The sequence below is a fragment of the Leopardus geoffroyi genome, chromosome D2, assembly GCF_018350155.1.
Source record: "Leopardus geoffroyi isolate Oge1 chromosome D2, O.geoffroyi_Oge1_pat1.0, whole genome shotgun sequence".
Classification (NCBI taxonomy): domain Eukaryota; kingdom Metazoa; phylum Chordata; class Mammalia; order Carnivora; family Felidae; genus Leopardus; species Leopardus geoffroyi.
The window spans coordinates 22086864-22100776 of record NC_059334.1 but is presented as its reverse complement, the minus strand read 5'-3'; the positions used below and the strand labels follow the sequence as shown (position 1 = coordinate 22100776).

The 13913-nt window shown below is 41.8% G+C and overlaps 1 protein-coding gene across 2 annotated transcripts in view; it reads left to right on the top strand.

Moving 5' to 3' along the window:
• Positions 1 to 13913, top strand: part of CCDC6 (coiled-coil domain containing 6) — a 110765-nt gene that overhangs the window by 47226 nt on the left and 49626 nt on the right. For both annotated transcript variants that reach the window (XM_045437473.1, XM_045437474.1), the window contains exon 2: positions 4151 to 4300. In XM_045437473.1, coding sequence (XP_045293429.1) covers positions 4151 to 4300 — 150 coding nt within the window. The remainder of the gene's footprint in view (positions 1 to 4150; positions 4301 to 13913) is intronic.

The window sequence follows — 13913 nt, the reverse complement described above, 5'->3', positions numbered from 1 at the left end:
TTAAATATTGCCTGCATTTCTTGCTTTGGAAAACTGTTCTCTTCCTTGTGCTTGATAGATCATGAATTGCATCATCCCACATGATTTTGGTTTTGGCACTTGGATTTTCTTGTCAGCAGTGAGTGGTGCTGCTGAGAGTTTTTGAATTCTGCTTTCTCCGCCTACCCTTGATCTCCAAAGTACTGTTGATAAAGAACAGAAGAACTAAACAATCACCCTGAAATATCCTATGAAATTTGTGCTCTGATCATAATAGCAGTGGGTCAGAATGAGCTGTGTTTTCCTTATTCACAGAAAATCTAAGTGCTTACTTAGAGTATGGTTGCCTGAATATGTGGTGACTCAGGAGAAGATAATTTTTCTAAGAATTTTGGTGTTTATTTTTCCCACAGTACTTGGTAAATTTCTCCTGTTCTGCCCCCTTCCCTATTTCTCTTCTGTACCCCCCCCCCTTTTTTTTTTTTAACATTGGACTTCTGGTAGGATGGGGAAGGAATGGTGGAGACCTGCTTTCTGCTCTAGTCCTCATATTTATAGATCCCAATGGTTACTGCTAGGAGAGTGTCAAAATAGCTGGTGCAAATATGTGAGTACAGTATACAGAGTCGCCCAGTTTCTACACACAGCATCTAGAACCATATTGAACATGCAGATATGGTTACAGATATTTTAAAAATTTTCCCCAGATTTCCCCAGTTCTCAACTTTACAGACATATACAGAACACAACCTCCTTCAAAGCATTCCTAAGTTTTCATATTTTCTTTTCAGAGTTTATGGAGTTATAGGTGAACCATGATTCACTTATTTAGCTTTTGAAATACAATTTTGTTTTTGAGTTTGGATGTCTTTAAGTATGTTGACATTGTCAAGCATTTCAGATAAAAAGGGAGATAGATTGGTAAAACCGATGAGATTTTTTGAGGTAGCCTGTTTTATCTCTGCTCTGTCCCCTTGTTTTTCTGACTGCTAGTGCCTGGGGCTTGCTTCTTAGCACCTGGGCCACTCTTTACTGAGCTCTTGGCTTTTCTGTGGGGGGAACACACTGGGAAGATAATTCATTTCCAGATTAAATAAAAGGCTTGTTTTGGAATTAGGGGAAGAAAAAGCCAGGACTAAGGCTGAAATGGGGCCCCTGATGCACGTGGCATGGGAGAAAGCTGCGTGGGGAAGTCAGTGGCTACTGACTGCCTGTGTGACTCATGGCTCATACTCTGATAATCAAGTTTTTTTTTTACCCCTGGTTGTCAGTACACTCTGTCTGATCTTTCAGAAATTTCCTCTGAGGCTATATTGGATACAGCATCTTATCTTTTGTACTCATTTATGTGTTCCTTCCTAAAGTGACCTGTGACTAACTAGAAAAAGGGTGAGTGAGGTTTTACAGCTTGGGCACCTGGACTCCTGTGCTCCCGTATCTTCTCCTCTGGACGTCAGATGCTGTGGGAGGCAGGGTAACACACAGAACCAAAAAGTGCCAGAAACTTCGCTAAAGGAGGCCTTTGATGGAATCTGTGTAACCCCCGGTAACCCCTGTGAAGTTCGATAGGCTGTAACCAGCTTCCACCAGCAGTTCCTCCTGTTATTCAGGGCTCCTTGAGCGCGCATTTTCCATTAATGGCTTTGCCTAGAATTAGGCAGCTATTCTAAATGGTGAATAATTTTGTTAGCTAAAGCCTCAGCCTCTCATGACCAGCGATGTGTCACTTACTTTGGAAGGCACTTTAGAGCAGATCCAGTGCTCCTCAACACTTCCCCGCCCCCATCCTTTTAACATTTTGCTGCTTTCCCTGGGAAGAATTGCAAAGGAGACCAGGTGCCCCGGGAAATACAGGCCCTGCTAATTATCAGAGTGCTTTTTCTTAATCGAGATATAATTCACATACAATAAAATTCATCCTTTTAAAGTGTACACCTCATTGATTTTTAGTATATTCACGAGGTTGTGTAAACTGTTAGCACTAATTTCAGAACATTTTCATCACCCCAAAAAGAAATTCTGCACTCATTAGCAGTCATTCCCCATCTCCCACGCATCCCCTCCCCCAGCCCCTGGCAACCACTAATCTACTTTTTATCGCAGAGTACTGTTTTATATTACACTGAAATCTGTTGTCCCTGCAACTTAATGGTTAGATGGAGGGGGAGGCAGGGGTGGAAGCTACGAGAACACACACTTGGGGCTTAGCCTCTTATTTCCAGCTTCTTACTTCCAGGCCCCAAGTGCAGAAGGGGAGGGTGGTCTGCTGAGCCTGAGTCTGGCTCTTCTTGCTTGTGATCATATACACCAGTTGTCTAAAATACCGAGTGTGTGGCAACACGCAAGAAAGTTGAGTCTGACCTGATAAAAATAATTTATGGCAAACACCCTTTTAAATAGTAAGTGCGGTATCACTAGCAAAAGCCTTACAGTTCCCCTCTACCTTTTTGTTCTGTAACTTTTAGAATAATCAGAAATCAAATTGTGTAGGATGTTGTCAGTCAAAACCAGAAAAACAAGTAGCTTAAACAGATTGCAGGCTTAGATGTGTGAGTTAAGTGTGCCTCCATACATACTTGGGATTCCTGCCCATTGGCCCACCTGGAAGTGTGTGACTTGTAAAGAGGAGTGGGGACTCATTTCAAGGGGGAGAGTAAGTACCTTCAGCCGTGGAGTGGAGAGGAGACTAGGGCCCTGGGAAGGGCTGACAAAACATCAAGTGTCTGGGAGCCCTCGGGAACCTAGGGATATCTCCCTGGGCGCTCTTGGATGGAAATAAACATTTATTAGCTATGTTCAGCTCTCCGGGCATATCCCAAATGGTTTCTTAAAGAACTTGAGTGCTGGACCTGGTCCCAAAGTTCTCACTTTTTCTATAGCTCTGTTTCTCAGTTGAAATACGACATGCTACTCTCTTTTGTAGAATTGTTTGACAAGCAGTTCTGGGGACTGAAGGACTTCCTTTCGGCCACTGACAGGAGAGCACAGAGGACAGACTCAGAAAACCAGTCTGTTTGGGCACGGATGCTGGATGCTGGATGCTGGGGAAGCTAGAGAATATGTCCAGAAATCTAAGCCACCAGATTTTGGGAGTGGTTGTCAGAGGCTGTACAATAAAGGTGGTAATTGTTTAGTGCTGGTGCCCTTTTGTCTCCTGCTCTCTGGCTTTCATATTCTTGAAGTGACAGGTGCTGGCAACTTGGAATTGATATAGTTCTTTCTCCCTTGACTTGGCTGATAAAACAGGAACACATTGTTTGGGATTAATGCCTCAAAATGATGGGGTTTAAAAAGTGCATTGAGTAGAGTTGAGTTCACTTGAAACAAGTTTCCTATTTCTGAAAAGATTAATTTCCTTCAAGGATGGTTAGTTTTTTGGTGTGTATTCTGTTAAAATACAGGTTTGGGGAAGTGGTTCAGAAGAATATTTTCTTCTCGAATTATTCTGACCCTCTTTTCTTCTGTTCTTAAAATTCAGTAATGTCTGTCCTTGCTCTCACCTCCAAAAAATGCCCAGTAGGGAAATTAATAAAGTAAAAAATAAAACTCCTCTCATCCACCCTTACTTTTCATCCATTGGATTCCTACCTCAGTAGCTACTTTATCACCATTTGGTGTGTATTTCCTTCCAATTACTATTCGTTGAGCATGCAGTGTGCATTGCTTTTATAATTGCTTATCCAAATCCTTTCAGTAACATCCTCAAAAGGTGAACCCTGCTTCAGTAAAAAAATGTTGCCTAGATATTTCAGCTTTATTACAGAACTTTGAGATGTAGTGACTTGCAGAGAGTTATCATGAATTGATGCACAGAATTGGACCTGTGTGCCATCTGATGAGCTCTCTGTATTCTACTGATTGGGGATTGATTCTAAAAACAGTAAAACAGTCTTTATGAATTTCTTCAAAACGTCAATTTAAGAAGAAGGCCATCTGTAGTTCAGGGAGGCTCTTTGGGGTAATAGCCAGATTTTCTTTTAGGGTTGCCGCTCAGCCCCTCTGGTTTATGTGTCTTGGGGTGCACTGGTTCACAGGTAAAAATAGAGATCTAATTAAACTGAGTGCCCTTTCTGCAAATAAGAACATTATTTCCATTGTGAATTTCCTGTTTGCTTAACATATTTTTTGTTGTTGCTCTGTTTTAATTCTTTTTTTTTTTTTTTTTTAACAGCAAGCCAGGGCTGAGCAAGAAGAAGAATTCATCAGTAACACTTTATTCAAGAAAATTCAGGCTTTGCAGAAAGAGAAAGAAACCCTTGCTGTAAATTATGAGAAGGAAGAAGAGTTCCTCACTAATGAGCTCTCCAGAAAGTTGATGCAGGTAAATTTATCTTTTCTCGCCTTACATCTTCTCTGCCTGTTTTCCTCTCTAGGAAAAAATGACTTTGATAGAGTACTTTGCTTGAAACATTTATAGCCAAAGTTTTTTGGAGATTGAAAAGACCAGGTAAAGATGGAAGCAGTGTGATACTCCAGACTGGTTCTGTGACTCATCTGCTTGGGTAAGGGATTTTATGCTGTGGGCACCTGAAGAAGTTTCTGATGAGCCTGAAGCCTTAGCACAGGAGCAATTGCTGTAAGTAGTGTTTTGGAAATAGGAGGATTAACAGTAAATGTGGAATTTTTTTCTCCTTTTATGTTGATTCTGTAAGGAATAAATCAACATTTGTGTAGCAGAAATGGGTCTTCTGCATTAAAATATGAAGCTGTAAAGTGAAATGTCAGTTTGGGGGGTGGAGAATACAAGATATCTGTGATCGGTAGTTAAAATTACATACAATCAGGTGTGTTCAAATGGGTGAGTAATATGTTACTGAGCAAATAAGTATCAGACAGCTATTAAAACAGCATTAATGTCGGATAGGTTATAGAAGACACAACACAAAACATACAGGAAGGTTTGATTTTTCTCATTCAGAGTCTCCTTCCTTTTCTCCTTTCTTTTCCCCTCAAAGCTTATAAATTACAAAAGTAAAATTTGTTTAGGGCAAATATTTTGTATGCTACTTACCATGAACTTAAGAATAAGTAGGAGGGGTGCCTGGGCGGCTCAGTTGGTTGAGCTACCGACTTCAGCTCAGGTCATGGTCTCATGGCTCATGGGTTTGAGCCCCACGGGGGGCTCTGCTGACAGCTCAGAGCCTGGGGCTGCTTTGGATTCTGTGTCTCCCTCTCTCTACCCCTTCCCCCTTTGCGCTCTCACTCTCTCAAAAATAAACACTAAAATTTTTTTAAAAAGAATAAGTAGGATATTAAGTTTTCATTACTGAGCACAGATTGTCCAAAATCACTAGCAGATATAAAATTATTCCAGGAGGATAAACTTTGTCAGGTGAGTGTGGAAGCTAGGTAGACGCACCCCTTGTACCCTCCATGCAAGGGCATTGCTGACTGTTTCATTCATTGATTTGGTTGAAGTATGTATTTTAGTGAAGTTATAATAAAAGGATATTTGAGGCTTTTAAAAAGCTTCCTAAATCCTTTTCTTATCTTCCAACATGGACAATCCTGTGAGAGAAAGCCGGAAGCTTTGGTAAAGAAACTTTAATGTTAAGACTGGACAGTGCTTCAGTCAACTTTGACCCCATCTTTCTGCCTAATTACTGAATAAAGATACTGTTACCGTCTCACACAAAATTCGGTTTCGATGGCCGCTGTTGAAATGTGAAGTGTAGAGGTAGCCAGGCATTATTGTCCTGCAGAGATTTATGGCACAGTTTCTGTGTGGAACTCGTTATTGATTCGTGTGCATTCAGATTTAGAGGAAAAAATGAGGGACAAGGTTAGTTTGACCTCTGGCTCTCTCTCACCTTGGCAGCATCAGACAACTTACTCTGCATATTGCTTCTAGAACTAGAGGGATGCAATTACAGTTTGTTTTTCTTAGTTTAGCGTGTAATCAGGTGCTCTAATTTTTAACACTGGAGGAAACAGTGTTTGCTTTCAACTTAAATGGCTATTAGTATTTAGAGTCTTTTACGAAATTATTTATAAAGCAGCCAAAACCTAGCCAGATCATGCTTCTGTTCTCTATAAAGGTTCATCTTCACTGTGAATGGTTCTATAATGTGTAGTTTATTATCATAACCCACCTTTTTCCCAAAGACATTGATATCCCTTAAGGCACTAAAAGAACAGAAGAGCCATGTGCAACAGAAAAAGGAGGTGAATTTAAAGCTATAACCTGGAGAAATACAGTAATTTTTTTTTCATAATTCTTATATCTAAAAAAAAAAAAATTGTTTGGAGCACCTGGGTGGCTCAGTCGGTTAAATGTCCAACTTTGGCTTGGGTCATGATCTCCCGGTCCGTGGGTTCAAGCCTTGCATTGGGCTCTGTGCTAACAGCTTGGAGCCTGGAGCCTGCTTTGGATTCTTGTGTCTGCCCCTTTGTCTGCCCCTTCCTGCTTGTGCTCTCACTCTCAAAAATAAATAGACATTAAAAAAAAAGCGGGGGGCGGGCTTGCCTGGGTGGCTCAGTCGGTTGAGCGACAGACTTCGGCTCAGATCATGATCTCACAGTTTGTGAGTTCAAGCCCTGTGTCGGACTCTGTGCTGACAGCTCAGAGCCTGGAGCCTGCTTCAGACTATGTGTCTCCCTCTCTCTCTGCTCCTCCCCCTCTCATGCTGTGTCTCTCTCTGTCTCAGAAATCAAAAACATTAAAAGAAAAAAAAATTTTTTTTTTTTAAAAAGGGAGGGGGGCGCCTGGTGGCTCAGTAGGTTAAGCGTCGGACTTCAGCTTAGGTCACCATCTCACAGTTTGTGGGTTTGAGCCAGGCATCAGGCTCTGTGCTGACAGCTTGGAGCCTGGAGCCTGCTTCAGATTCTGTCTCCCTCCCTCTCTGCCCCTCCTCGCCGACGCACTCACGTGCTCGCTCTCTCTCTCTCTCTCAAAAATAAATAAATATTAAAAAAAATTTAAAAAAATTTTTTAAGTAGTTTTATACTTGATCATGAGAAAAATAATTTTCATATATTAAAAACTTAAAGGGGCGCCTGGGTGGCGCAGTCGGTTAAGCGTCCGACTTCAGCCAGGTCACGATCTCGCGGTCCGGGAGTTCGAGCCCCGCGTCAGGCTCTGGGCTGATGGCTCAGAGCCTGGAGCCTGTTTCCGATTCTGTGTCTCCCTCTCTCTCTGCCCCTCCCCTGTTCATACTCTGTCTCTCTCTGTCCCAAAAATAAATAAACGTTGAAAAAAAAAAAATTAAAAAAAAAAAAACAAAAAAAAAAAACAAACTTAAAATTTTCCAGAGGCATGGATCTTTCTACAGAGATTGAATACTATGCAAATGGAACAGTGCAATAAACTTTTTTTTTTTTTTTTTTTACCAAAAGTAGTATATAACATGTAGCACTAACCGTCATGTGGCCAAGTCAAAACAAGGAATATAGTATGAAGGTATGATTCTGTTGCTGGGGAGCTCTTAGTAAGACTGTAGCTCGTTTGTGGTCGAACTTAAAGAATCTGGACAAGTGAATACTTAGCATGTCTTCAAGACCATCTCTCAGGAATCCCAGCTTGGTTCTGTGTACACACAGACATATATGTATATACACACATATATACAGTGTAGCAAAATACACATAACATAAAATTTGTCATTTCAGCCATTTTTGAGTGTATAACGTGGTGGCATTAGGTACACTGTTGTGCACCCATCACCACTATTTATCCCAGAACTTCTTGAAAACCAAACTCTCTGTACCCATTAAACAGATCCTCCTCATGCCGCCTTCCTGGTTCTTAGGCCCTTGAAAGGAGATAGGTGGCAGGGAGTTGAGGTTGACGTCTCTGGCAAGTTCTAGACCTATGTGTGTTCTGTGGCATGACAGATGATCTCTCACTTTAGACTTCAGCTATCACAGCATACCTTTGTTGTAGAACCCCAAGGCCCTCCTCTGTTGTTGGCCAGTTGGAGAGAGCTAATTTGGCTGCGGGAGGGTCTGCCACCCTCTGTTACCCATCCTGAGGCTTGCCTCAGGATATCAGCCCCTTTGTTGAAGGCTCACATTTTCTGCCACACAGTGTGGAAGAACTGATCTCCATCTGGAGATTTTTTAGGCTAATTGGTACCAGTAGACTTTTCTAATTTTGTAATTACTTAAAATGGCTCTCTAGGATGGTGCTTCTAGATAGACCTTTTTTTGAAAAGCCTGAGAAGAGAAACTGTATGCAGGTGTTCCTGATAGACGAAAGAGTGAATTGACCTGTTCACCATGAAAGTATTTTGCCTTTTTCACCCCAAGGCCACTGAGGCCATTTGTGGAACAATTTTGGTTTTGTCACCATGCTTTGACTGTTGTCTCTCATAGTGATTGGACAGTGCTTTTATGTGCATTTCAAAGGGATTCTTTGGATCTGAAAACAAACTGAGATCATTGCTGTGGGGGACACACTTCCCTTCCCTTCCCTTCCCTTCCCATCTGCCATAACAGAACTGGTATCTAATACCTTTACAAATGGAAGTTTATTTAAGTGTGGATGAGAGGAAATCCTTTTGTCCTAGAAGATCAAGTTTGGGATATAGCCTAAATATTTTCACATATGTTAAGCATCACTGAAACACACAAAAAGCATGCTTTCTCTCTTGCTTTTGTATATATCCCCTAGATGGCCAGAAAATTATACTTTCATTTTATTAAAACTTATTTGAAAAATCTGCATCCTTTTGAGCCCAGATCATAGAATTGATTATCTGATTGAGAACTGTCCCAAAAAGAACCTTCTGGTACTTTGGTAAGTTCAGCACAAGCCTGCATCTGAACCAGATTCAGCTCTGGAATGCCTCAAACAGAAGTTGTAGTTTAACCAGAATTTATAATTAAAATTTACAAGAAATGTTTTGTGAGCAAACTCTTCATCAGATTTTGATATATAACATGTACATTAGAAAAACAATCTAAAAGACTATTTTCCAAAATGTTAGTTGTAATTATACTTGGGTGCTAAGCTTTGGGTTATATTAGTTTTCTTATATCGTTTTCCTTCTTATTTTGTAAAAGCAACCTGTATTACTTTTGTAAATAGAAAATGTCTTATTTCCTAAAAAGGAAATTAAAAAATTCTGATGCCTGTTTTGTCCTTACCTTTTGGAACCTTCTGTGTCATTGGCTTTGAGAGCTCAGAGTTCTATCATAGCTGTGACTGTCATGCATCATAGTGCAGTGAAGCCTGCTGCAGTCTTGGGTGCATTTGCAAGTGAAAGAAGATTCTGGAATGCTCAAATCATTAAGAACTAGTATTATCAGACTGCTTTAATACCTAGCTTAACTGTCTTGTCAGTCCTAATATGACTTATTCCACGGGCCCTCAGTCTTAAAACTCTTTTTTTAAATAATTCTTAACTCCCCTGTTAACTACCAATCACCAATCATGCATATTGGAAGACCTGTCATTGCTGAGATTGATAATGGCTTTAGCAATCCTGGATTTTTTTCACTTGCTTTGATGCGAGCCTGATGCATCAAGTTTACTTCTGCTCTTTGGGAAGTCCTGTTTTTGTCTGCAATCTTCTCAACTGCTGCCAATTGCTAATGAATACTTTTTCTTTTTTTAAAGCCCTGGAACAGGGCTAAGATAAGAAGGGTACTGGGTATTACATATATATCTCTGACTTTTTTCAATCTAATCCAACTTTTAAATTTTAGACCTTAAAATAACAAATAGGTTAATAGTTTTGTACTTTAAAAAAATTTTTTTTTTAACATTTATTTATTATTGAGAGACTAGAGAGAGACAGAGCATGAGCAGGGGGGGTGGCGAGAGAGGGGGAGACACAGAATCCGAAGCAGGCTTCAAGCTGTCAGCACAGAGCCCAACACGGGGCTCAAACCCACAAACCGTGAGATCATGACCTGAGCTGAAGTCTGACGCTCAACTGATGGAGCCACCCAGGCACCCCAATAGTTTTGTACTTTTGATTCATATTTGAAATTGGATCTGGTCCTCAGAAAATAATGCCACTGTCGCTACAGTAGAAAGTATTATATCCTTATGGAAGGGCACATTCTTATTGATGATTCAAAGTACTTAAGAATAACACTTTTCTGGATCTCTTGTTTAATGGCATGGCTTTATTATTACTGACTTGGTCCTTGAGGTTAGAATGCCTTCTGGAACACATGTAGTTAATGTTTCCTAGCATCCATAGAAAGGTGAGACAGGAAAGGAAGGAAGTTGAGGGCAAAAGCCACTGCTGAAGCTGCCACTACCAAGTGACTGATAGCCAAGCAGCTCAGAGGGACATGAGGCGACAGCGTTATTCCTCCGTCTCTTTGCACAGGAATAAAACTGACAGGAAGATTTCAAGTAAGTCCCTGAACCTGCCTGTTCATCTAGACAAAGGCTTACCACTTGGTTTACCCTTTCCTTCTCCTCCCCTCAGTTCTGGAGAAGCGGTTTCTCCTTCAAGTACCATCTTACTGGTTGTGCTCTCTGGAGTGCGTGCTTCCCCAGCCCCAGACAGGCTGTGTCTCAGGGTAGCAGGCATGCCCGCGGGCACAACCAGTGAGCATAGAGTCTCAGATCCCTTCTTGTGAAGCATGTGCACCAGAATGTGAGGCTGCCTGCCTCTCACCCCGAGTCTGCCTAGTTACTAGGATGGCAGTGTAGTGATTTTGTTTGGGCAGGCAGCAAAATCTCATGTCAGGGTTGGGGCGCCTGGGTGGTGCAGTCGGTTAAGCGTCCGACTTCAGCCAGGTCACGATCTCGCGGTCCGTGAGTTCGAGCCCCGCGTCAGGCTCTGGGCTGATGGCTCAGAGCCTGGAGCCTGTTTCCGATTCTGCGTCTCCCCCTCTCTCTGCCCCTCCCCCATTCATGCTCTGTCTCTCTCTGTCCCAAAAATAAATAAACGTTGAAAAAAAAATAAAAAATAAAAAATCTCATGTCAGGGCAATAAATACACATGAGATACTCTAGTTAGTTTTAAAGGCACCTAGGCTCGGATGACCTTCGCATCAGTTCGGATGAACACTGTTTCTGCCCTCCCCATGGAAGAGGAGAAGAGACTCTGAAATATGTTCTTCATTACGGTGGCCAGAGCAGTGGCCCTCCTGGCTTTTTTCAGGGCTATTAATGCTGATCTGAAAAATTTGCTGTTACTTATAGCTCACAGAACAGTAGGGTCAGAGAGAGAGAGAGAGAGAGAGAGAGAGAGAGAGAGAGTGTGTGTGTGTGTGTGTGTGTGTGTTGTTTTTTATTACAAAAATTCTGAACTTCAGCATTGTCTGTTCTTTGTTTCTTTTCATGGAGCAAGGGGCTTGTACATTGTGTTTCCCAATACATCTGCAAAGGCTCCCGGGATGTTTTTAATGCATTTTAAATGATGTAGCCTCCAGAGGCCAAATTATGAGCCAGAATTTTCCTGTTTAATAGCCTGCCAGAAATCTCTGTCCAACACAATTTGCATTACGATTAGAAAATAAAATGAACATGATACAGTTGTTTAGACTCTAAGAAATCATGGAGTTTCTTTCCAAGTGTATGCATGTGTGTTGACATTAGGTCTAGATTGCATGTGCCAGTGTGGACTCCAAAAATGTAAGGGCAGGAGTAGAGGCTTTCAAGCTTCCCATGCTGACTTCCTTTGAAAAGTGTGGGAAAACTCAGGTGGAGAGAAAACAAAAGTAGACAGACAATGAAATTAAAAATAATGAGATGAAGCTGGAGTGGGAGCTTACTTTATTCTCCAGGGTAGGAGTAAGCATGGTTATTTCTAGGTGAAAAGATGAGTCTGGCTCCACTGTAGATGGACTTGAGCCATCATTGGAAACATTTTTTAAATGACTTTAAAACACTGCAGTTATAAATGTTCCCTGTTTTGCACTTCCTGGGTAGGTTTTCTATTTCAAAACCGTTTACAGTCAGCCCAGTCAGTAATTACCTTAAAATACGGAGCTACCTTCACTTTCTTCCTCTTTATTCATAAAGGTGTGGCCTTGTTTTAGTTCACAGTAATGTCTCAAGTTAGAATGAATTCTTTATTTGGACTGAACACTCTATTCCTCAGAAGAAGGAAGTGTTAGGTTTTACAAATTGCATTTTCAATGCAGTAGGCTGACACCAGGCCCTAAAGGATTTCTTTATATTATTTGTGGAGCATCTTTTAAAAATCTCCTAGGGGACCTGAGTGGCTCAGTTGGTTAAGTGTCCAACTTCAGCTCAGGTCATGATCTCGTAGTTCGTGGGTTCAAACCCCACATTGGGTCCTGTGCTGATGGCTCAGAGCCTGGAGCCTGCTTTGGATTCTGTGTCTCCCTCTCTCTCTCTCTCTCTCTGCCCCTTTCCTTCCTGCTCATGCTCTGTCTCTCTCTGTCTCTCACAAAAAATGTTAAATTTTTTTTTTTTTAATTTTCTTCTAACCAGATTTCTCTAAAGGCGTTAATGCTTTAAACAACTTTGTGCTGTGGGGAATCTGGCAAACTCAAACTTAGCCCACTAGGTATTTTGGGTGGATGGGAAGCCGATGTTGTAGTGGAGCCATCTGTTCAGACATGAGGGCTTGTAGGGCTCCTGGGTGGCTCTGTCGGTTGAACATCTGACTCAATTTTGGGTCAAGTCATGATCCCACAGTTGTGGGATCGAGCCCCGCATTGGGCTCCACACTGAACATGGAGCCTGCTTAAGATTCTCTCTCTTCTTCTCTCTCCCTCTGCTCCTTTCCTCGGCTTGTGCCCTCTCTCTCTCAAAAAAAAAAAAAAAAAAAAATACGAGGGCTTGTCCTTGATGTTGACAAGAAAATAGCATTTAAAAAATAATTTTCCAGGGGCGCCTGGGTGGCGCAGTCGGTTAAGCGTCCGACTTCAGCCAGGTCACGATCTCGCGGTCCGTGACTTCGAGCCCTGCGTCAGGCTCTGGGCTGATGGCTCAGAGCCTGGAGCCTGTTTCCGATTCTGTGTCTCCCTCTCTCTCTGCCCCTCCCCCGTTCATGCTCTGTCTCTCTCTGTCCCAAAAATAAATAAATGTTGAAAAAATAATTTTCTGGAAGAGCCTAGCTATTGCCTTGCAAAAATTGCTTATACCTCCCCCTCTAGAAAATGACAGATTAGGTAATTCAGACAAACCTCACTGAGGATCAGTAAAACCTACACAGAATGCTCTTAAATATTTTTTAAAACATGAAGAACTAGCAAGATGGAGAAGGCCTGCTGGGCTATGATCTGGGGGAGGTGAGGATTAGGAAGACCCAAACTCCCAGGGCTGGTTTTGTCCTGAGCATTTGCTGCTTCTTATGGAACAGCAGAGAAACTGAGCTGTGCTATGGTAGTTGTGTGGAGCTGAGGTTACAGAAGTTAAAGCTCAGCGTTGGCCAAAGATGGAGACAGCGATAAATGACCTACACTTTAATCATGAACCTTAGGATAAGAACAAACCAGGTTTTTTTAAAAAAAATTTTTAATGTTTATTTTTGAGAGAGAAACAGAGCGTGAGCAGGGGAGGGGCAGAGAGAGAGGGAGACACAGAATCTGAAGCAGGCTCCAGGCTCTGAGCTGTCAGCACAGAGCCCCATGCGGGGCTCAAACTCACAGACTGCAAGATCGTGACCGGAACCGAAGTCAGACGCTCAACTGACTGAGCCACCCAGGGGCCCCAAGAACAAACTAGTTTTGTATCACCTGGTGAACTGTAATCATGAAGCTTTTGTTTTGGATTAAGGTAGACCCAATCTTCTGGTGCCTGGCAGAAGAAAACAGAATTTTCTGGAGGAAGATACCATCATCCTAGACCACAAATTTCACCTACAAATACAATTTCAAATATGTTGCCCAGCACTCAAGGAGAACCAGGCACATGGGGATATGAGATTTCATGGATGTCAACCAGTAGAAATGAAAGAACAGAAATGGACTTCACAAATACTTTAGATATTGGAATTATCAGACACAGACTCCAGAGCAGCCATGCTTACTACGTTCAAAGAAACAAAGATCAAGCT